At 32.4% G+C, this 25,590-nt stretch overlaps 2 protein-coding genes and 1 long non-coding RNA gene across 3 annotated transcripts; 2 read left to right on the plus strand and 1 right to left on the minus strand.

Moving 5' to 3' along the window:
- Positions 1-6,418: 6,418 nt before the first annotated feature.
- Positions 6,419-8,525, plus strand: LOC145955804 (uncharacterized). Its single transcript, XM_083070996.1, has 4 exons — positions 6,419-6,822; positions 6,910-7,722; positions 7,813-7,931; positions 8,018-8,525. Exons 1-4 carry the CDS (start codon positions 6,456-6,458, stop codon positions 8,480-8,482), a joined length of 1,764 nt encoding a protein of 587 aa, XP_082927122.1. The 5' UTR covers positions 6,419-6,455; the 3' UTR covers positions 8,483-8,525.
- Positions 8,526-18,821: 10,296 nt separating this feature from the next.
- On the plus strand, positions 18,822-23,376 carry LOC145955805 (uncharacterized). Its single transcript, XR_014432500.1, has 2 exons — positions 18,822-19,010; positions 22,978-23,376. It is a non-coding gene; the product is annotated as an uncharacterized LOC145955805 (long non-coding RNA).
- Positions 19,342-24,677, minus strand: LOC109798438 (transcription factor MYB124). Its single transcript, XM_083070997.1, has 12 exons — positions 24,543-24,677; positions 24,396-24,442; positions 24,239-24,295; positions 24,052-24,124; positions 23,564-23,619; positions 23,293-23,472; positions 23,034-23,215; positions 22,735-22,880; positions 22,051-22,187; positions 21,772-21,974; positions 21,397-21,542; positions 19,342-20,051 (listed from the first exon to the last, which is right to left on the minus strand). The coding sequence occupies exons 1-12, from the start codon at positions 24,621-24,623 to the stop codon at positions 19,941-19,943; spliced, it is 1,419 nt and encodes a 472-aa protein (XP_082927123.1). The 5' UTR covers positions 24,624-24,677; the 3' UTR covers positions 19,342-19,940.
- Between the last annotated feature and the right edge of the window lie 913 nt (positions 24,678-25,590).

Genomic DNA, 25,590 nt, shown 5'->3' on the forward strand with positions numbered 1-25,590 from the left:
GAAAATAGACTATGGTTTATTCGAAGGATGTTTTAATGAATGGATGCAATTTATGGGAGATATAATGCCAGATGGAAATCGTTTTCCTAAAAATATTTACCAAGCAAAGAAAACAGTTGCTGAATTGGGGTTAGGAAGTATGAAAATTGATTGTTGTCCAAGTGGATGTATGTTGTACTACAAGGAAAATGAGATGTTCCAAAATTGTAAAGTAGTCACAGGCAGCAGTATAAACGTTTTACAAGACGAGGTAAGGACAAAGTAGTGCCACTTAAAAGTATGTGGTACTTCCTGCTTGTTCCTAGGTTGAAAAGATTGTATTCTTCAATGCAAATAGCTCATGAAATGAAATGGCATCATACTCATCAAAGAGAACTTGGTTCTTTGTGTTACCCCTCAGATACAGAAGCTTGGAGACACTTTGATGAAACATGGCCTGATTTTGCTCAAGAGGCTCGAAATGTTCAATTAAGGTTGTGTACTGATGACTTTCCTCCATTTGACAAAACTGGTAGGACTTATTCTTGTTGGCCTATAATTGTTACTCCTTATAATTTTTCGTCGTGGTTGTGTATGAGAAGAGAGTTCATGTTCTTAACCATTATAATTCCTGGGCCATCCAACCCAAAGAATAAAGTTGATGTGTACTTGCGCCCCCTTATAGATGAATTGAAAGTGTTATGGGATGATGGAGTTATGACTTATGATGTGTCCTTGAAGAAATTTTTTTTGATGAGAGCAGCTTTGATGTGGACGATCAACGATTTTCCAGCCTATGGGATGTTAAGTGGTTGGATGACAATGGGAAGACTTGCTTGCCCAATTTGTATGAAAAATAATAAAGGGTTTAGCCTTGCATGTAGTAAAAAGACATCATGATAAAGGGTTTAGCCTTACATGTAGTAAAAAGACATCATGGTTTGATTGCCATCATCGATTATTACCACAAGATCATCCATATAGAAGGAATAAGACTTCATTTACAAAAGACAAAATTGAGGTTCTAACTCCTCCACGGAGGTTAAGTGGTCAAGAAATATGGGAAAAGATTCAACATCTACCAAGTATTGAAGAATCCCAAGAACAAAATCCATCAGGCTATGGGAAAGAGCACAATTGGACAAAACGAAGTATTTTTTGGGAATTAACATATTGGAAGACAAATCTTCTTTGACATAATCTTGATGTGATGCACATTGAGAGAAACTATTTCTCAATATTTTGTTCATAGTCATGGATACCAAAGGAAAAACAAAGGATACTATCAAATCTAGAAAGGACTTGGAAGTTCATTGTAAGCGTAGAGGTTTAGAACTACATGTCGGCAGGACTAGAAACCTTGTAAAGCCAAAGGCTCAATATACATTAACCAAATAACAAAGACTAGCTGTTTGTCAATGGGTTATAAGTCTCAAGCTTCCAGATGGTTATGCTTCCAATTTGAGTAGGTGTGTTGACTTGAGGGAAGCAAAGTTATTTGGCATGAAAAGTCATGATTGTCATGTGTTTATGCAACGTTTGCTTTCACTCACATTCAAAGTGTTGCCTAAGCCTATATGGAACACTCTTACTGAGTTTAGTCAATTCTTTAGAGAAATTACTTCGTCCCTGCTTTTAGAAGAGAAGTTGTGTGTGTTAGAAAATAACATTCCAATCATAATGTGCAAACTAGAACAAATATTCCCTCCAAGTTTTTTTGACTCAATGGAACATCTACCAATTCATTTAGCATATAAAGCAAGAGTTGGTGGCCCTGTTCAATATAGATGGATGTATCCATTTAAAAGGTTAGTTATTATTAATATTGAATCTTACAATCCTTTTTTTTTTTTTTGCTTGAATTTTAAGACTTAATTTTTCCATAGGTTTATAGGATCGTTAAAAAAGAAAGTTACAAACCAAGCTTATGTGGAAGGCTCAATTTGTAAAGCATATTTACTTGAGGAGATGTCGACATTTGCATCATATTATTATCCTTCCCATATTCCATCAAGGAGAACAAAAGTGTCACGAAATGATGACGGTGAACAATCTTCTTCATATCCTCGATTGTCAATTTTCAATTATGTATGTCATCTTTTTGGGAAACGTATCAATACTACATTGGAAGAGAAGGAAATGGAAGTTGCACATTTATATGTGCTTTTAAATTGTCCAGAGGTGGTTCCTTACTTAAAGTAAGTATATTTAATATAAACATCGTGTGATAAATTTAAATCACACTTGAAAATGACTAAATCCTCATCTTGGATATGCAGTATGTACTCGCATTTGTTATAGGAATTGAATCCTGAGATAAATGAAGCCAACCTAGACAAGGAAATTTCTATGAACTTTTCTACTTGGTTTAAAACACATGTACATGAAATGATTATTTTATTTCAAACAAGGTATCTTATTTTATTATCTTTGACTAACAAAGTATCAAATATAGGTGCTTAACCCTGATAATGCAATTGATGATGTGATTGATGTGATTTTAAGGAGTTTGGCATGGGGCCCTATTAGAAAAGTCACAAAATGACCTAATTGTGCTATCAATGGATATAAGTTTGTAACTAAATCTCAAAATGAGGGAATGAGTACAATAAACCATCATATTTTTGTGCGAGGAGGCCAATATGAAGTAATGAAAAATGATTATTATGGAGTGTTAATTGATATTTGTGAATTGGAGTACACTGGGTGGCCTAACAAAAAGTTGGTTTTATTTAAATGTGACTGGTTTGATTCCAGTTCTCAAGGGACAAAAATAGATATTTATGGCAATGTTGAAATAAAAAAATCTAGGAGATATCATAGTTATGATCCTTTTATACTAGCTCAACAAGTAGAACAAGTTTATTTTACATCCTTTCCTAAAGGATAACAAGGTTGGTTTGGTGTCATAAAAACCAAGGCACACAATATAATTCAATCATTATGAAATGATAAATTTGAAACAAATGTTGCTTACCAAGATGATGATCTACAACAAATGCCTTTAGTTATTTCAAATGATGATTAGTTATGATCCTTTTATACTAGCTCAACAAGTAGAACAAGTTTATTTTACATCCTTTCCTGAAGGATAACAAGGTTGGTTTGGTGTCATAAAAACCAAGGCACACAATATAATTCAATCATTAGGAAATGATAAATTTGAAACAAATGTTGCTTACCAAGATGATGATCTACAACAAATGCCTTTAGTTATTTCAAATGATGATTTTCAACAAAGTCTTGTTGATATTATGGGCATAGCAGAGGAAGTTCCAAATGACATAGAAGAAGAAGATATGTGTACATTAATAGACTTTTATGTCATAATCTTATGCATATATTACTATATAGTAGATATTATTTGTTAACCTTGAACTTATTTTTGATGTCTTAATAAACTTCATTAAGATATGTGTACATTAATAGACTTTGATGTCATAATCTTATGCATATATTACTACATAGTAGATATTATTTGTTAATCTTGAACTTATTTTTGATGTCTTAATAAACTTCATTAAGATATGTGTACATTAATAGCCTTTGATGTCATAATCTTATGGTTGTTGTGGATATGCATATATTACTATATAGTAGATATTATTTGTTAATCTTGAACTTATTTTTGATGTCTTAATAAACTTCATTTCTTAATGTTGTACATTGTGTATATAGATTATGAGTAATAACATGACTAATAGAGGAAGAGGGAGATGCACTCTGGTAGAGGTATTAGTAGAGGTAAGGGAAGAGGGAGAGGTAGAGGTACCACCATTGTGCCACCACCTTCTACTTCTCAGCCAACACATTCTATTGGAGAACCCCCACATTGTACTACACAACCTACACATGTTTCCACCTCCCAAACACCTACAACTCCCCAAAGTAACCAAGCTACACCTACCCCTCATGTTACTTCCACTTCCCAACCACATTTAGTTCCTCAAACTAACCAGTCTATACCTACCCCTCATGTTTCTTTAACACAATCCCCAAATATGACTGAAACACCACAGACAAATCCCTCCATTGATGCTACTGGTAGTCCAATTGTTGGATCATCATTCTCTATTGATCCATCTTTAGAAATTGGAAGTGTAGACTCTGATGGACGTATTTGGATTCGTTCAGGTCCACAAAACACGTAAGTATTAATAATTCTTTTCTTTTAGATCAATATAAACATGTTTCGTGTTATGAGTTATTTTAATTCTTCTATTTTATTTTTATAGATTTGACCCACCAATTCACCCTACCCGTGAAATTTCAAGAATAATCAAAGAGAAGTTTGAAGGGTCATTATCGAGAGGTTAAAAGTACTAATGAAGGTGTGGCAAACATGTGGTTTGAAGAGTTTTAGGTATAAAGAACTAAAAATATTATAATAACCATTTTATATTTTCATTGCATTAAATTGCACATTATTTAAATAAAATTTTATAAATTTTTGATGTAGAGAAATTTCAAGTGGCTGCCTGATCATGATGCACAAATAAGAAGAGCATTTGACCATAAACCATCTGAAGGGTTTTCAAATGCTATGTATAGGCTGCAATGAGGCATTGATTTAGGGAGTTGGATTCCAAAGCAAAAACGTGTAGAACTTGAACAGAAATGGAATGATGAGAACTGGAAAGAAAAGTCAAGGACTAATACTAATAATAGAAATTCTTCTGATGGTTCATTGCATACTAAAGGATCCATTCCTACTTCTAAGCATTTTAAGAGATTGGTAAGTAATATTTACTTATTCTTTTAAGGAGCAAAATTTAAAATTAAACTGGATTACTTTTTGTTCCTTCAGAAAATAGCTACAGATATGATTCCAACATGTTGGGACCTATTCCAAAAGACCCATAAGACAGTGAATGGGGATAGATGGGTGTCTTCCAAGGCAGAAAGGATAGCAGTAAGCATAGTAGTCAATAGCGGCCGGAGCGGCCGCTATCGCGGCGCTCCGGAGCGGAGTGGCCTCACCCCGCAATCTGGCTGCTGTCGCGTGGCGGATTTGTGTAGCGGCTGGAGCGGCCGCGTCGGAGGCGGAGCGGAGCGGCCCAAATCGCGGAATCGCGGCGCGATTTCATACTTACCCTTCATTAAGGGTAAGTCAGTCTCTTCAATGGGCTTTTTTTGCCCTAATCCTCCCTTTCCCTCTCGCGATTTCAGACTTATCCAAACCAAACCCCTCCTCTCGTCTCTCCCTCTCATTGTTTCTTCTTCTCTGGCGTGGCGATTGTGCGTGCAGCGTGCAGCTCCGACGAACTCCGGCTCCGACGCACCTCCATCGTCGACGCGGCTCCAGCTCCGACGCACCTCCGACTCCGACGCACCTCCGACTCCGACGCGCCTCCAGGTCCGACGCGCCTCCAGCTCCAACGTGGCCGCAAGCTTCGACGCGCCCACTTAGTTTGTCTTTTATTCTCCTTCTATTCTCCTTCGAGGATTCTGTCTTTTATGCAGCATGCAACATATTTTTTTTTAATTATTTATTAAATTATATCAGCTAATTTTTTTTTTAATTTTTTATTAAATTTAATTGAACAAATTTTATTTTTAAATTCTGATTAAATTTAATTCAAAAAATTTTATTTTTAAATTCTGATTAAATTTAATTCAGAAAATTTTATTTTTAATTTCTGATTAAATTTAATTCAGCTAATTTTATTTTTAATTTCTGATTAAATTTAATTTAGCAAATTTTATTTTTAATTTTTGATTAAATTTAATTCAGAAAATTTTATTTTTAATTTCAGAAAATTCTATTTCTATTTCAGCAGCATATTTTTTTTAATTTCTGATTCTATTAAATTTTTATTAGGCTATTTTTGTCTTTGATAATCAGTTTAATCATGAGCCAATCAATCTCTGCTGGAACTGAAACTAATCCCAATTCTGGTCCCACTCCCAGAACATAAATGTTTAAGCCCACTAGTGACAATATTGATGTCTTTTGGAAGTGGAACAGCTTAAAAGACAAAAATAATAGGAAGAGTGTCACGTGTGATTTTTGTCTGAAAACATCTACTGGTGGAATTACTAGATCAAAAAGACATCAACTTGGAATAAAAGGCGATGTAGGTGCTTGTAGAAAAATTCCTGAGGATCTAAAATTGGAAATGAAGGCTGCCTATGAGAGTAAAAAAATTGCCTCAGAAGTATATATGGAGTGCGTAGATGAAAATGAAGAGGAGGATGACATCCAAGCCATTGCTAGAATTAAGAGACCTTCATCTACATCAAGTGAAGCCACTTCTGTTTCCAAGAGGAGGGGTATAAATGTCAAAGGTCCCCTTGATTTGCACTTTACTAGAAAGGCAGAAGAAAGTATCAAATTGAATAAGGGGTTGTGGCAAGCAAGTTTAAATGATGCTTGTAACAAGGAAGCAAGAGCAAGGGTAATTCAATACATTGCTTGTTTTTTTTATCGGAATGGAATTGCATTTAATGTTGCTAGATCAAAGAGCTTCAAATTGATGGTTGAAGCTATTGGAACCTATGGTCCCCATTTAAAGCCACCAAGCTACCATGAATTAAGAGTGCCACTCCTTAAAAAAGAGTTGGAATACACCAAGGGCTTATTGAAGGGCCATGAAGAAGAGAGAGTAAAATATGGGTGCTCAATTATGTCTGATGGTTGGACAGATAGGAAAAGTAGAACTTTGATTAACTTTTTAGTTAATAGTTCAATGGGAACAATGTTTGTGAAGAGTGTGGATGCTTCTGAATATACCAAGAGCGGTGAGAAGGTGTTTGAACTTTTAAATAGTTTTGTTGAGGAAATTGGAGAGAAAAATGTTGTTCAAGTAGTAACAGATAATGGAAGCAATTATGTTATGGCGGGTAAGAATCAATTATATTCTAATTTTATACTCATACGATTATAAGTTATAAATTCTAATTTTAATTATTTTGTTATTGTGTTTTTAGGCAAAATTTTACAAACTGTGAGACCACATTTATTTTGGACTCCATGTGCTGCTCATTGTCTTGATTTGATGCTAGAAGATATTGGAAAGATCCCTAAAGTTAAAAGGGTAATACAAAGAGGCATCAAGCTCGTGGGTTACATTTATAATCATACCTTGACCCTAAACACCATGAGGAAGTATACAAATAAGGTTGAATTGGTGAGGGATGGAGTTACAAGATTTGCTACCACCTTCCTTACTTTGCAACGATTGCATAAGTTAAAGGCAAATCTTAGAAGGATGTTTACTTTCGACGAATGGTTGCAATCAAAAGGAGCCAAAGAAGCTAAGGGGAAGAAAGAAACAGAGATTGTTCTTATGCCTACATTTTGGAGTGATGTTGTTTATGCTTTAAAGGCTATGGGGCCTATTGTACGTGTGTTGAGGTTGGTAGATAATGAAAAAAAACCGGCAATGGGTTACATTTATGAAGCAATGGAGAGGGCTAAGGAGGCAATTCAAAATTCTTTTAATCATAATGAAGAAAAATATAAGGATATATTTGCAATTGTTGATAGAAGATGGGATTGTCAACTCCATCATCCGTTGCATGCAGCAAGATATTATCTAAATCCTGAGTTTTATTACAAAAATTCAACAAGAATGGATGCTGATGATGAAGTGGTGGATGGCCTTTTCAAATGTATTGATAGGCTTTGTGAAAATAATGACATTGTAGACAATGCTCACAATCAATTGGCAATATATAAAAGGGCAGGAGGAAGATTTGGCATTCCTGCAGCAGTTAGAGCAAGGGTTAAAATGGCTCCTGGTAAGTGAGACTTTTCTTAAGCTTCAACTTCACTTACAAATTTTATAGTTATTTGATAATTTATTTATATAATAATATTTTCATTTATAGCTGAGTGGTGGAAGATGTATGGAGGACATACACCACATTTGCAAATTGTTGCCATTAAGGTACTAAGCTTGACGTGTAGCTCATCTGGTTGTGAGCGTAATTGGAGTACCTTTGAGCATGTAAGTTAATGAATTAGTGGATTTAAATTTGAGTTTACTATTGAAAATGGAAAATTAACTAACATCATGTTGTTAAATTATTATAGATTCACTCAAAGAAGAGAAGTAAGCTTGAGCACCAAAAGCTTCAAGACTTGGTTTTTATTAAATATAATCAAGCTCTTCAAGAACGCTTTGAGTGTCAAGATGCAATTGATCCAATTGCTTTGAATGAAGTTGATGATAACAATGAATGGATGTTGGGAGAAGAGAATGATGAGGATGAATTTGAAGATGACTTGGTGTTTGATGATGATGTTTTGACTTGGAGAGATGTTGCCCAAGCAAGTGGTGCCGGTGAACCTTTGAAATACACTAGGAGACAAACACAAGTGAACAAGACATCAACAATTGCATCTACATCCAAGAAAGATAAAGGAAAAAAAGTGATGGAAGTACTAGAAGACGAGGATGATGATGTAGAGGAAGAAGAAGAATATAATTCTAATGCTAGTGGGAGTGATGAATTTGAGGGAGAGGAAGACTTTAATCTTGATGAGGAAGAAGATTAAACTATAATGTTTAATTTTTTACTTAGAGCTTTAACACCTTGTTTTGGAGACATTTTATATTATGTATTGTTTGAGTACTATGAACTTTTAATTATTGAAAATGTTTAATGCATGAATTTAGAGTTATTTTTTTTGTTTTTTTAGCTTTTATATATATATTATTAATTATTTAATATATATAAATTAATATTTAAATAGCGGTTATCCCGCTCCGCGTCATCCCGCTATCCCAGTTTTAGGGTCGGCCGCTCCATGCCGCTATCCGGAATTGACTACTATGGCAGTAAGTTATAATTTTATATATATTGAATTATGAAGAAGTTGATTGATTCTGTTAGAGAGATAACAATGATTATGTTTGCAAGACTTGACATATAATGGTTATGTTTCAATAATGGTTATGGTGCTGTGAAAGTTATCATGTTTTGTCCTTCACTGTCGACTTGACATATTAAGAAAGGTTACAGTTAATGGTCTCAAAATTGCAAGCCATACCATTTATAGTATGTAACTTTTTATATGATTTGAATTTTTTAGTGAATTATGTTAACATAGAATCATTTCACCTTATTGGTTGTGCTCAATTTTAGTTTCATGCAATGTGAAGTGCCACCATCTCTGCATCTTAGTTTACTAATTGCTAAATTCAATGAGATTCATGTGTATTTGGTGTTGCATCTAGGTTTACAAGTTACTAATTTCATTGGAATTCATACTTATCTAGTGATGTTGCTCATAAGTTACATCTTAGACTTTTTACTAAGTATTTTTTTTGTGTTCTTGTTGATGATTCTCTACATCATTCATGACATTCATGAGATCTTCTATTGTCATTAATGTTTATATACTTTTGTTTCTTACTTTTCTTTTTATAGAATGAGTATGAAAGACGGTTATCTGAAAGAGAGTCTCAACAATTATCAGGAGATGCTGCATCTAGTGTGCAATCTGAAAATAGTATTTTCTATGATGTTGTTGGTGGTGTGAACAATAAATGAAGAATATTTGGTTTAGATTCAGAGCCTGGGAAGTATAAACCTTCTTCTTCTAGATTCTCAGATGGTATCTCAAATCCTGAGTATGAACAAATGAAAAATCTTGTTTCAAATTTGTCTGAAGAAAACAAAACATTGAAAGAACAATTGCAAAGCCATGCAGATTTGATTCGTGCTTCACAGGAAGAGTCTCGGTTGGTTCGTGAGCAACTGAAGCAATTTATGGAGATGTTTTCTCTTGGGCAAGCTTCTCAATCTTCTCGTCCTCCCCAACCTCTTCCTACACATGATGCTGACACTATACAATCTGATGATAATGAGTTAGATGATGATCATGATATAGATGTTTAGGGATGCATTATCTTTTACTATTTATTATTAATATCTACTATGCTTTAAACTTATACTTTGTTATGTTTAAGTTTTACTATAGTACTTATCATACATTAGGGATCAACTAAAGTCCTAAACTTTGTTATATTTGGTGTTATTTATATCTATCGTATGCTTGACTTTCTTATATTCGTATATAGTTACATGCTTTTATAAAATTGAGAAATTTTTCTTAATTATTTATTTTTTTAATTTTTTAAACAAATAGACAATAAATTCAATTTTTTGTATTAATTAATAAATTACTTGTTATATTCATAATTAAAAATTATATCACAACTAGAGGAGAAAGACATATTTTTCACAAATAGTTATGAAAAAAGTCCTTTATAAGATCAATAGTTCGTAATTTGTGACGGATTCTACTCATCGCAATTTGTGACGGATTTTATTCATCGCAATTTGTGACTGAATTTATTCATCGCAATTTGTGACTGAATTTATTCATCGCAATTTGTAACGGAATTTATTCATCGCAATTTTGTGATCGATTTTATTCATCACAATTTGTGACGGACACACATCCCTCTCAACTTGTGACGTTATTAAAAGACACATATCCCCATAAATTTGTGACGGAATTAGTCCCTCACAAATTGTGACGGAGTTAGAGGTTGTCACAAATTGCGATGGATTTTTATTTATTTATGAACATTTATTTTTAGAAATTAGTGACAGAAAATATATTATTTGTGATGCCTTAGTTCCGTCACTAATTGTGACGGACTAAATTATCCCTCACTAAATATTTTGTGACGCCAGTTTTTGTGACAGAATCAGTTCTATCACAAATGTGTTTTGTGACGGAATTTTTATAATTTAGTGACGGATTCGTTCTCTCTCTAATTTTAATTTTTCTAGTAGTAATATTAATTGTTAAGCAAATAAAAAATAATAACATATAAATTAATTAGTTTTGTTTGGGTTGGTTCAGATTTTAAATGTGTAAATCTTACATCAAACTAATCAACATTGAGTTTAATTGGTTTAGCTCAGATTGAACATAGACAAAAAATAAATTGAATTATTTTAATTAGTTTGTTTCAAATTATCAAGTTTATCAAATTGATCTGTATGTACTATTCCAACCCTCATCACTATGTTAACCTTGTTGGTTTTATTGAGCATTTGCTTTTAGCTTACCCGTTGGGAATTAGTTACCTTGAGCAAAACTAGTCCAACATATTATTAGACTTAAAATAAATATTAAAGGGAGGGTTTTTTTTTAAATTAATAATAATTTCTGTTGATAAAAAAAATAAAAATATTTTAGATATGAATCTTGAAAAAATAATTATATTATTTATATATACTAGAGATAGACCTTTTAACGTAAATTTAAGAATATAAAAAATAATTTTTAAGTTATGGAACTTTAAAAAAAATATATAAATATTAATATAATTTTTTTTTTGAAGAATATTAAAAAAATATTTTTTTTGCCTAGTCCTTGAGCTGGCCTACAAACAAGAGTAGTTTATGCCTCTTTTTTTTTCTTTTTCTTTTTCTTTCTCTCGTAAGTAAAAATTAAAAATAAAAGTTAAAAAAAAAAAAACAAAAAAAAAACAAGATACCATACATCTAAAGTGGATTTCTAAACCTAGTGGGAATATACACACAAAATATTATTATTTGAAGCTTCAAACTCTTGAACAAAATCCATAAAGAAAATGATATCAATATACTTGTAAAAGAATTCACTACTCCACTTGTATTGTATGTACATTTGCAAGAAATCGGGGTACAAATATTCAAATTTCTTGTCTTTTGCTTCACTCAGGAACACCCATACATACTTCTTGAAAACAAATCCAACTGTCAATGTCGGGATAATTCATTAACCAAGGCCCAACTCGAGATGTTGGATATGGACCACAAATATTTTCTTTTTTCTTTTTTTAGAAACAATAATTAATATTCATAATTACGGATATATTGATTCAACTTAAAAATATATGGTATTAGTTGATCTCACACCCTTGATATAATAAAAGATAAATCATTTGTAAGTATACATAAATAACTAAATTCAATATGGTTTAAATTCAGATAACAGGTCAAGTTATGAAAAAAATAAGAAAGTAAATCATTCATAGAATATAACTCATCCAAGTATCGAGCATTGACGTATGCACACACACAAAATAATCAAACTTGCTATTAAATCTAGAGGTGTGAAAATAATTTACTAGGTGTGAAAATAACTTACTTTGTATGCTAACTAGACCGATTCTATTTTTTATACAAATATTTAAATTAAGATAAATTTACTTTAAAATAAAAATAACATTTTATTTAATATTCTAAATATTCAAATACAAATGTGTGTCACCAAATCTATGCATCCTAACCAAATCCATACAAGTGGAGCACGGTTTAATTTATCATTAGCAAAGTATTACAATCAGTAAAAAAACTAATAAAGGTAGTTTCAATCAAATAATTATTCCTTCTCAAAAAAGTCCCAATTAATGTTCACGGTGACGATTCTTTAATTATAAAATTTGTTATCCATGAGTATGTTTTTTATTTGTTAAGGAGTCTAATTTTTATGCATTCTTCATGTAAAAAAATTAAAATGTCAACAAAAAAAAAATCGTGGTAGATATGTCTTTTAAATTATAAAAGTAGTCAAATTTACCATACATGTTAATTTGCGGTGTATTAACTAACTTAAAAGTAGTTTTTAAGATGATTTCTATTTAATCAGTTGATAATGTAAAAAAATAATTTATTAGCTCATTAATTAAAATTAAACTCTAACAAGTAAATATACGAGTAAGCAGCAAAGGAATAAAGGATAAATATAAATCTAAAATTATAATTGATACTTGTTTTTGAAATGATTTTTTCTATTTAAATTACTTAAAATTAATCTTAAGGTTAATAATTATTAAACCAAAAGAAAAATGAAAAGTATAACACCTCAAAATTTCTAAAATTATTAAAAGGATGTTTAAATAATTAAATGAGTTTTAGAAAATATTTTAGAAGTTTTAATACTTATGAGTGTTTTTAATAAATGTTTGCAAAATGGTCTTGTGTAATATTTATTAGAAAAATATGTACTTTTATGATATTTGGTTATAATAAGTATTTGGAGAAAAGTATGTGTTTTTTTATAATTATTTTATGTATTTTATTTTAATTATAAAGTGTGACCATGGTTAAAGTATTTTACTAAAGGTTAAACATGAGTTAAGAAGCTTCTAAAGAGAAGTTTAAAAGTGGAGAGTTAGGTTACTTTTTACGCTTCTCATTTTTTCTTTACAGTCCATGCTCTAAAGAATAGGAAGAAGAATCAAAGATCATTGGAGATCACTGTGGAGATCCACACCCTTCATCTAGCCTTCATCTAAATCATTTGGACAGTGAGATTGACCTCAATCTTTTCTCAATTGCATTGTTGTATGAAGGGGAAATCCCAAATTATGTGTTACCTTGTGTTTTTGTATTTCATGTGATTCTTCAATGCTTTAATTGATATTATTAACATGTGTTAGCATTTAATTTCACATTTTAAACTAGTCTTGTAAATCTTAGATTGTATGTAGCTCCTGCGGAAACCTTAAAGAAATGCATTTTAGTATTTGTATGAGGAAATATATGGTATGAGTATGTGAATATATGTAACTGATGGCTTAATAAGTGATTTTTGGCTTTTAATCTATGATTCTATCAATTGATGGTCAATTTTTGATGGAACCCATAGGATGAGCTAGATAATTGTAGCTTCTCCTTCAAGTTTCTTTCTAAAAAAATTTCTTCTTGACAATCCTCAAACTTCTTCAAGGTCTCCAATGAAGGAAGAAACCTCTAAAATCACCTTCAATGGTGAAAAACTCTCTTCAAGTGTTGCCACTTCAAAGAGGAAGATAAACCACTTTAAATCTCACCACACTCTTAGGAAGAGAATAAGAGAATTGAAAGTAAATCAAAGATAAATTTAAGCTTTTAAGAGAGAGTTGAAGAATAAATTCAGCCAAATCACTATAATATGATCAAAGTTATTTACAAATGGTTCCAAGCACCTATATATAGAGTTTAGGTAGCTTGGAGAAGAAGTCATAGTCTTAGGTAGCTTGGAAAGGAAGCTAGACATCTAGGAGACAAGGAAACACTTAGATCTAGTTCCACCATTCACAAACAAGTTCTAGAAGACATGTTTGAGACATGTAAGAGACAACTATATCTAAAAGAATCAATGAGCAAGTGTCAAGTATTCTTTTGTCTCTAAGTGATTGGAGAAGTAATTCCAAGGGTGAAAATTAACAAAGGTGGGTGACCAAGGTGTTCTTGGCTAGTCTTGGTCGAACCAAAAATCAAGGAATTGGTTTGCATTTGTTAACCAAATAAAGGTTAAATCAAGCCAAATCAATTCCTTGAGCCAAGAGAAGAAAACCAAGTCCAATATCACTTTTGGCTATTTTCACACCTTTACTACTTCCACATCATCTAGAATGGTTATTGCCACACCACTAGATGACTATTTCCACGCCAACTACTAAACTCAAAAAAATTAAAAATAGTGACCATGAATACAAGGTCAAAAGGAATACATTTCAATAAGGAACATGCTTCTAAATCCTAAAGGCATGACTTACAAACAAGGAAACATACACTCCTAAAGACAAGGGTAAAAACAACCTATACATTTAACTACTATATACAAAGGAATGGAAAAAAAAAACTATACAAATTATATACAATAGAAGACTAGGCAACTAGGACAACACATACTATATGCTCATGATAGGCACAGGTCTAAGAAACACATCTTCTCTAATAACTTCTTCTAGCCTTCTAACCATAGACCTTGTCAAAGGTCCTATGACCTTCAAGGATGGTCCTCCATCATCCCTTCATTCTTGAGAAGGATCTAGCCTCGGATCTAGCCCCTCATGACCAATGTCAATTGTACCTGCAAAAGGTAAAAGATCACAAACATTAAATGCAGTGTTAGCACCATACTCAAAAGTTAAATCAAGCCTATATGCATTATCAATAATTCTTTGGAGGATTTGGAATGGACCATCTCCTCTAGGACTTAGTTTGGACTTCCATTGAGAAGAAAACTTTTCCTTTCTCAAATGAAGTCAAAGCCAATCTCCTTCTTCAAAGACAAGTTTCTTTCTCTTTTTGTTGTTGTAATCAACATATCTTTGAGTTTGTTTTCCAATTTGGGCTTTAACCTTCTCATGATATTTTTTAACAAAATCAGTCCTAAATACTCTTTCTTTATGTAATAGGAAAATAGTACTAGGGAGTGGAAGTATATCAAGAGAAGTAAGAGGGTTAAAGCCATAAACAACCTCAAAAGACAAAGATTGGTAGTCTTGTGAACTACCCTGTTATAAGCAAACTTTATGTGAGGAAGATGTTCATCCAAGACTTCTCGTTGTTTTTAATGATTACCCTTAATAGAGTGGAAATGGATCTATCTACTACTTTTGTTTGCCTATCAGTTTGTGGGTGACAAGTAGTAAAAAGTAGAAATTTAGTTTCAAGTGTTTCCCAAAGAGTTTTCTAAAAATGACTTAGGAATTTAACATCCCTATCCAACACTATTGTTTTGGGTATGCCATGTAATCTAACAACTTTTTCAAAAAAAAAGTCTTGAGATATGGCTAGTATCATTTATTTTGTGGAATGGTATAAAATGAGTCATCTTACTAAAATGGTCCCCTACCCACAAATATGGAATCATATCCCCTTTGGGTTATTAGGAGACCAAGCACAAAATTCAGCTAATGTCAATCCAAGGGGTACTAGCTATTGGAAGAGGTGTGTAAAGTCCATGAGACATTACTCTAGATTTAGCTTCTAAGCAAGCTACGCACTTAGAGTAAAACTTTTGGACATCTACTCTGATGTGTGGCTAATAAATTTTTTCATTTAAGAAACTTAAAGTTTTATCAACTCTAAAATGACCTATGACTTTCTCTTATTAGAAGCTTTCTAATGAATTCTTGGAGTATGCAAAATTTTCCCATCTAGAATTTGTAATTAAAATACAGAGAAAATAGTATTTTAAAATAATATTTTATATATAAAAATAAATTATCTAATCTTAACTTATATTTATTCTAATAATTATTATATTTCAATTAATTCTTTAAAATAAATAAATAAAATAATATTAAATTCATTACATATTCGATTCTATATACAATATGTATCGATCATATATTATTATAATCATTACATAATTGCATTATGCATATGTTATGACTATAATATCATATAATCATCACATAATCGAATATGTCAAGTGTTTTTGTCAATATAATTAGTAAGTGATAATCGAACGACATTTTTTGTTGTTTTCTTAATTCCACGCAAATTCTCTCATTTTTGGTTTTATAACTTCCTTCAAATCCATGTTCCTTCCCCTCCTTTCTTTAAATTCACCTCATCAAGTAAAGGATAAAAGCAAGGTACCATAAGAAAAACTTATCCCTATGGATGTAGCATTTCAAATTTGTATGATTTTTGCTGTTGCACTTCCTTGATATATTTTATATGTAGTTTTATTTAGATAAAGCTCTTTAAAATTACTTATAGAAGAAAAAAGTAAAAATTAAGATAAATTTTTTTATAAGCTAAAATTATTTTATACTTAAACTAATTTGTAAAAACTCGTTCTAATTAACTTTTTTAAAATCTTATTTTTTTTAACTTATAACTTATAGAAAAAATTATTACATTTTTTCCTATGTTTTTAATCTTTATAGTGCTTCTTCAAAAGTTTATCTAAACAAGAATTTAATATATACTCTCTCTTTTTTTTTTGTCTTTCATCTACATTTACTCCTCGGTTCCCCCATCTCTGTAACATGACTATGGAAAGTTTCATTTCATTTTAACTACAAGATAAAGTTTGCTTTTATCCTTAAAATTCAAAATTAAATTTTTTAGTCTATGTAATTTGAAAAAAAAAAAAACTTATTCTAATCTCTTTGCTAAATATTATTAGTAAATTTGTCCAACAAGATTTATTTGTCACTATGCAAAACTCACTTACTAGTACTCTTCTTAATAAAAATATCACCATTAAATTTAACTAATAACGTACAACTAACTTAATATATCTCTATTAATGATAATATTGATAGTCTTGAGAGATTAAAATATTTTTTTAAAAAATTATAAATCTAAAAAAATCAATTTTAAATAAGGGCCAAAATAATTACTTCAATTTTAAGATACTAAAAACATTTAAATTTAAGCCTTATTATTTTTCGAGTGAGTCACCAATTTGCTTGATAACATCACAAATTTTGATTCAATGATTATATGTTGTTGCATTAATTTTCTTCACTATTGGCTTGTTTTGCTTAGGTACCCAACCACAAGTGCATGGGATGTTATGTTGGGCATGAATTTTTGGGGCACCATATATAATATTATTTACATGTTTATGAGGCGATTCGCTTTTGCAAGCAGCACCCAGATGCAGCATGGGATATTTTTCTCTTTTGTTGTTGTGGTGCTGTAGGCTAACACCACCATCACTACCACTGGCAAATTTGTTAGCATTGTGGTGTCTTCACTTTTGAGTTTGAATACCCTATGAACAAAGCAACGGGATGTGTTTTTATGGTATGTAATTGTATGGATATTTTTTTTTTTTTTGAGAAGTTAAAAGTGTTTCATTTTTTTTTTTTTTTTTTTGGTTCGTTCCTGGAGTATCCACCGCCGACAACAGTGACTAATCTCCTCGCTACGTTGGAGGCACCTCAAAGGGTGGGATAGCTGGCCCCAAGATTTAACGCGGCTGCATACACAAGGCAAGATTCGAACCCCTGACCTTGTTTAAGCGTAGATCAACCCCTACCGCTGAACCACACGCTTGGGGTTAAAACATAGTTAAAGATAAAACCAGGTCATTCTTGGTTGGTACTATAATTATCACATATATCTATAATTTTATTTTATTTTAATAACTGTAATATTTGTGTGAAGTATCAACTATTGAAGGATATGACTATCTCTACCGAATATCATAAGTGTATACAAGATGAGTATTCTCCCATTAAATTTCATATTAAAAGCTAAAATTTGAACCTTGGACAATTTAATTAAAGAACATAAGTTATTATTAATTATATAAATCAATATTGACATGTATATTATATCTTAATACAGTATCAGGAACCAAAACTGTATTATCTCTATACATATTTCCCAGCTTTTGTTATCTGCTCTCTTTTTTTGTGAATACTATTCTGGTATTAACGCTAAAGAAACCTCGCTAAATAGTTGAACTTGATTTTGTTCAATTAATAAGACCCGTTCAAGCTCTTTAAAAAGTTCTGGATTTGTTCAAATAAACATTTGTAGTTGAATGTTGTTTACCCCTGTTTTAGATCTGGAAGCTCTAATTTCAATAGCAATGATTAGTGTGTGCAGGGTGTAAAGAAAAAGAATGTAAAAATTGTTGTGGTTGGGTCTAATTGGTCAATGTTTACTAGATTAATGCTTTATAAACTTCTGTTTAAATTAGCTTACTTGAACATGGATACCAGTACAGTTGAAATTCTTAAATGGTCTTGCACCATGAGATTTGTTGGATGTCATGTATGTCATCTCATTTTGAATTTAAAATATTTTCATATTAAAAATATTGTTAAGATGAATAATGAATTTAAAATGTTAAAAATATAGTTAAGATGAACAATGACGCATCTAAAATGATACATTTTCCATTCTAGAGAAAACATTCTTATTCTAGAAGTACTTCTGAGTTTCTCTAGCTCTAGCATTTTAGAATTTCTCATAATTGGAGTCAATTTCTCTTAAATTGCATTATACATCTTAAAATAACTTTAAGCCTTTTTTCTAGCTTAGTTAAGGGAATTGAATTGGAGAGAAAATTGGTTGGTCAAATCAAACGAGTAAAAGTGAGTCTTTGGTGCAAAGGCATGCACTTTATTTTGTAGGGCGTTCCCTCTCTCTTTTCGCCCACTGCTTTTGCCTTAGTCATCATTACATGTCTTCTATATTCCATTCCACCACCAACCATGAACTAGTTGTCTTTGTGGTATCTAAATAAGAATGCAGTGGCCACACAGTTCTACGCAGAACAAGACCACACTTCATAGCAAACAAACCATATCAAAGAAGCATGCCTCTACCAGGTGGGTTACAAGTGTCCTGTAAATCCTGTAAGTTTATAATTTTAATTATGTTCCTCATTTCTTTTGCGGTTGTTTTAGAAAATGAAATGAAGCTTTCATTGCTCAGAATTTAGTTGAGAATAAATTGGTTGCAAAGGCATTTGTCATTTTCGTTTTAACTGTGAAGTAAAAACACCAATTATCTTATTCATGTTAAGTGATAGAGGACATATTTGTTTGTGCCTATTTGATTTTCTCCTGAGAAGTTCCCACTTCTCTTCTTCCTAGTTTGGAGAATTCTCTACATTTGACTGTCCCTAAATCCAGGAAAATAACACAGAACAGAAAGGTATTTGCACACCAAACCAAAATGCATTTCCACTCGCTTATAATTAAGTTTCAGTACATCAGAACCAACAAGGAAAAAATATTTATTAAATAACCTATGCACACACTCAACAACAAATAAGAATCATGTTCTCACTGCTAAGCTTTTTTCTCTCTCTTCTACCTATGCTTCTATTCATTATATGTAGTAATCTAAGCAAATGCTAATACACACTCAGGAATCAGGATGCTAGTGTTTACACAACAGGCTCTGTACATAAAAAGGGTTCAAGACAAAAGGCTGGATTGGAGAAAAACAAACCCAGAATAATATCAAAAGAAAACAAACCAAAGAATGACACACTGAGCAAGCCAATTTTATGTGCAAGTATCAAAAAGGTAACCTTGAGTTGGGGGTGGAGGGAGAGGAAAAGGATGATGTTAGATATGTTGAAGAAGGCAAGAATGTTATATATGTAACATTCTCGGGGATCATAAGCCTCTCAAAATTTTAGGAGTGAAATTGCAACATTTCTCTAAAGATGTAGAGAAGATCTCCACAAGCCAGACTTGCCAAGGATGAGAAAGGGGCAAGAATGGATCATAATTTGTATCTCAGATGGATTATAGACTAGGCAGTAGGGCTCTTTTGCACGGTGGTGGTTGTAATGATTTGGCACTTGGGTTGATGGATGGAGATTCCATTCCGAGTGTTTTCCTTAAGAAGTTCCTTTCCTGAAAGAAAAAAGTGTTGAAATAATGGTTAGTCTAGTGTCAAACTTCGATATATTCTAATGATTGACCAAAAAAAGGTGTCATTACCAAAAAAAAACTATCTAATGCAACAGACGGAAAGTCCTATGCTCAGTATCAGAATATAGATTAAACTTATGCCTCTGAGTATATAGAATGTGCTTGATATGTAGGCTCTTTTCCCGACTTTGTGAGTCATAATACCTTCAATCCCTCTGCTGTAAACTAACATGCAATCTACACTAGCAGGGAAGTAAGACAAAAAGTTGGATTTCCTTTGGAAAACTCCCAAACAAAAACCATGATTTGGGCAAAAAGCTCGTCTCTTGTAGCTTTTTCCCAAACCATGTTTTTGGGGTTCCTAACTGAAATCCAATCATGCTAAAGAGCTTAATGAAGTATCGTTCAAGCAGCATGCATGGTAGATGTCTATTTTGTGTTGCAGATGATAATAAAATCTAACAGCTTCCACTCTAAATCTTGCCACAAAATTAAGTATCGTTTACTAAGAGCTTTCCAGCTTTAAAAGCTTTCAGCATGAATACATACTATTATATCATTACGTGTTTCCTATGTATGGAAAATTTCAGTAAGATTTTTACCACATAATCTATAAGCTATAAAATGCAAATGACTTAAAAAAAGATTAAAAAAATGCCATGCATATGTATCACATTAGTTTCACCGGTATATTATCCTTATGTCACCCAAATACTTTATTACAAACAGGGTCTTCTTCATTTATCTCTTTTTCACCGGCATCAACAATATTAGGTAGGGATTGCCTAAATATTTCAAAAGCTCACCATAACTGAACCTGAATGAACCTAGAAGCTGCAATAGATCGAGGAATACTTGAGATTTATTAAAGGAAATACTAATATCTGTTACATAAAATGGTGAAAATGGAGATAAGGTGTCTATGGTTTCATCTAAAGAGTACTGACACTAGAGGTGTAAGGATAGATTATTTGATTAATTATTGATAGATTACTTTGGAATGTATAATTGGCATCCATCTTACTAAACCAGAAAAAGGAAAAAGATCATGATTGCACTAATCCAACACCTAATCATGTTAATTTTCTTAATTAAAATCTAAAGCTTACTGTTTTAACATGTTGCAAGAGAATTGACAAGTTCCCCAAAAGTCCCCCTACAACAAGCTCGATCATTAACTAATTGTACCATTGATACCAGTGTTATGATACATGGGTTCATTTGTCTACCTAATATATCACATTACCAACAATATAATCATGCTACTTGATATAATCTTTCTGTTGGCCTTAAAATTAATCAATGACTAAGTTCTTGGGTTACTTACACTTTCTGAAAATTGTGGGCTGGGAATTCCTGCTGCCAAGGATCTGAACATAGGGGTTACTTGAATAGGAGAGCTAAACTCCAATCTTGACGAGGTAGAAACAATCCCATCATTATTTATTTGTTCTTCACAATATGGTAAAACATCTGCCAGAATAAATATCATATTATCACTTATGATTCAATAAAATATTAGGGTATTAGCATATAGAAAAAAAAAAACATTTATTTTGGAAAATATGAAACACTAAGCCTTAATATAATTTCCAGCTTAGGAGCATTTCTTTTCGTAGTTATTGTACCTAAACAGATCTTTTTACCAAAAACTCTTGTAAAATTCTTTTTATTTACTTATCATGGAAATAGATTATCTAACCTTGATCTACATTTGCAGTAGAAAGAACCCCTTTCTCATCTCTACCTACTCCTTTTTCATCTCCAAATTGCTCAGACTTTATTTCAGTTCCAATATCCTCATGCAATGAGTGATCCAAATTATCACCAGCTGACTGACACAGGAGAGTTGATCCTGTACTGTATCCAGAACTTCCTGGAGAATCTTCATGACGTTCCACTTGCCTAGAACATATTCAGAAACTATTAGACATTTAACAGAGTCCACGTGTGAAGTACTAGTTTTAAAGAACTTAAGTACCTCCAACAAGCCTGGCCATTCTCACTGCCGTTCATCAAGTCCTCAATCATATCTTCAACATCTTTGAGCTGTAAATCTCGAATCTTGTGTCCAGGAATATCTGATTCTTTGGTTCGGTTCAGAAACTCTTGAAGAGCCTGGCATCAGTTCAAACAACTGTTAAATGGTACTTAAAGTCTATAAAGAATGACATTTTCATATTTATATGCTCAAGAACGACATATATGATATATCAGCTCATGATGGGCATCTTAAAATCAAGCCAAGTTTTAAACATTTGATTATATACTTGCAAGATGATCTATGAAACCATTTCAAAGTTTTCATGAGTAAGATTAACAACTTATTTGACTCATTTCTCTTCAAAAGTCCTAACTAGAGAAATTAGAAATCTTATAGAAACTATAGGAAATTGTAATGCCTAATAACTTTCGATTAGCTTTCAATGCTTACCAAGTGCTAAAGAACTAAACCAAGATACAAAATGTTAAATGACTTTCATATTTATTCATATAAATTGGTTGTCAAATGACAAGTTGCTTGTTGTTGATGTTGAATTTCTAAAGATTTAACCATTACTTTTGGGCTCTACTCATCAGAAAAACAGTGAGTTCATTTTTAAGGAAGCACATAAGGTGTTCAATATTCAAAACTGACGCAAGTTTAGAAATTTTCAAGCCTCACCTTCCATGCGTTTTCAAGACTTTGGTCCATGTTCTCTGTATCAACTTTAAGAGCTAGTGAACTTAGTAACTCTGCCTGTTGCATCAATGCACTTCTCTTTGGGTCATCGGTTTTGAGGAATGTCCCTTGACTCTTGTTATTTTGGGCTGCAGAAGAATGATAAACCAATATCATCTTACAATGAGAAGATGGCCAAAGTTTTGTTTCCTGAATATATTAATTCTACCATATTTTCTGTTTCAGATATTACAATTTGTGAATCAAGTTCCAAAACTAAAGTTCAACTCAAAGACAACTACCAGAACTGTTAAACTTGGGATTGCAAGCATGATCCTGGCCTGGCAAGTTGTTTAAGTTATTGGAGTTTTGAGCTAATACTGCAAATGGTGCTCTTGGCTGCTGATTTATTTGAGTTCTGTTTTGTAAATGTGATCGGTCCCCAAATTTGATCTTTTCTGCATCATCAGGGATATGGGCCCTCCTACATTGCAATAGGACAACATGTTAACCCTTTTCCTTTTAGAATTTGTGTATATTGATACATAGAGTGTATAGTACCTCATCTTCCCAATAGGTACTCCAGATTCTGATGTTGTATCCATATTATTATAATGTTGGAGGATAATCCTTTTGTTATTTGAATTGATGTATGAAGTGCAGTTCTCTTTTGCTAAAGCTGCATATTTTTCTCTCTTTCTGCAGAGTGTGGAGAAACGGTTTTTCACAGCATTATCCGTTCTGCACAGAAAGCATCAGGTGTTAACCTCATAAAATGGTTATTTAACATATTCACACAAACTTATGAAGAAAATAATGAATTTTTGGTTACCTGCCTGAAACCACCTTTGCTATTTCCGTCCATCTGTTACCAAATATTTTTTGTGCCTACAGAGAAAATGGCCAGAAATTAGGCCACAAAAATCACATTTATCGATGTGTAATGAAGTGTAGTTGGTTCCGTCCCTGGGAGTATGTATATATAAATATGAGATCTAGGTTGATTTGGTTGTAACCTACTAATAATAGGCTAGGCTGCTCCTCAGTGCTCTAGCTTATCAATGGATATTGTCTACTGAATAGAGGCATCAAACAACAACAACAAAAACCTCATCTCTATAGGTGAGGTCAGTTACATGAATCACAGGACATCATTCGACTTGGATAAAGACAGAGCATCAGACAGAAAGGAAAAAAATGATCTCCAGTTTTTCAAAGTTCCATATGCTTTTATTATAAAATAAAGTTGTTAAATTCCCACATCATTCATTGTAGATGAGTCATGAGAGTAGCTTCAGAACACAGGGAGCATCAATATACCTCACATAAGAGCATGTCTTCCTCAGCTGACCATCCACCTTTTTTGAAATCAGAATTCAAGTAAGTGTACCATCTGAAATTTGATTAGTAACTTAGCATGAGATTGATAGTAACCAAGAACCCAACAAGATCACCTGAATCAGTCAAGATCAAAATTCAAAACATGAAGAAAATTCAAAAACTTCACCTTCTTCTGCACTGTCTTGTCGTTTTGTCCTTGAACTTAGATGCAATAACTGCCCAACTGCATATAATTAATTGCAAGAAAATCCCTTTAATTTCACACATCAAGGAAGAAGTAGTGTTTATGCCAAAAACAAGAATTACAAAAGAGGAGTTAGTACTTTTCAGTTCCATGAATACCAATCTGCTCTCTAAGTATATCATCCTCCTGAAACTCACATAACCAATATGAGAATTAACCAAATTCAATGGATTGATAAGTATAAAAAGAATTAACAAAAAATACAAACTGCTGAAGAGAGAAGCACCTCCTGACTCCAAGTCACAATGTGACGCTCCTTCTTCTTAGATTCTTCATTTCCCTGTTGCTTCTGCTTCATATCTTGCATGATTAATTTGAGAGTGCTTATTCTATTGGTGTCTCTCTTTGCTTGAGGCTCCCTCTTTTTTCACCAGAGCCAGCCAACTTGCATGCTAAAGCCAAAACTTTACAATTAGAAGCTTTTATGATTTGGAGAAAATTTGGACAAAAAAATAGAAAAGAAAAAAAAAATTAAAGAAAAAGGGGAACCACCTCTTCTCCCTTCTCTTTCATCCACCTTTACACCGTAATAAGCACGAATTCCATTCCGAAAAGCCCTCACCAAAAGGTATTCAAATGAAAAAGGGAAAGAAAATTGCTATTACCTCTTTCCCTCTAACCCCTGTGATCAAGGCAGAGAAAAATCCAATGCTAAAATTAGAGAACCAGAACTGCACAAAATAAGAGAGATACAAAATGGGCAATGAAAAATACACAAAAGGGGCACAAGGGATTGGATCAAAATCGTATTTTTATGCAAACCCAACAAAGTACCAACCACCAATTTATTACCCGTTGTACCAGTATGTCACAAATAACCCAGAAATGGTGAGGGATCTTAAAAAACTAAACAACTTTAGAATAGCCAAATGGGTAAAATAAAAAGGATCTTGACAAATACCTCAAATACAATGATGTTTGATTTTATGTTAAGTATATCCTGAGATAAACCGAAAAACTGATAACACCAACCACAGCCTCCTCTTATGAGAAACACTGTGTGGAGAGTGAACTGAGACTTTTAGACCAAAGTACTTTGAATGATCTGTGACAGTCTCTGTTGTTATCTACTGGTTTTGTTTTTTCACTTCTCTCCCTTTCTCTCTCTTACTTTTTGAAACGGTCACACACCCTCTGAGTTGGTTGGTTCTCTTTTCTTGCAAGAAAGAAAAACATAGAAAATACAAGTGATGAGGTGAACCCAAAAACTAACATTAATTAATAGTTTTAAATAAACGGATACTTGGGCTTAGTGCGCGGTATAAGGGGAAGTT

Source organism: Cajanus cajan, chromosome 3, assembly GCF_000230855.2.
Source record: "Cajanus cajan strain Asha chromosome 3, NIPB_CcT2T_4, whole genome shotgun sequence".
Taxonomy (NCBI): Eukaryota; Viridiplantae; Streptophyta; class Magnoliopsida; order Fabales; family Fabaceae; genus Cajanus; species Cajanus cajan.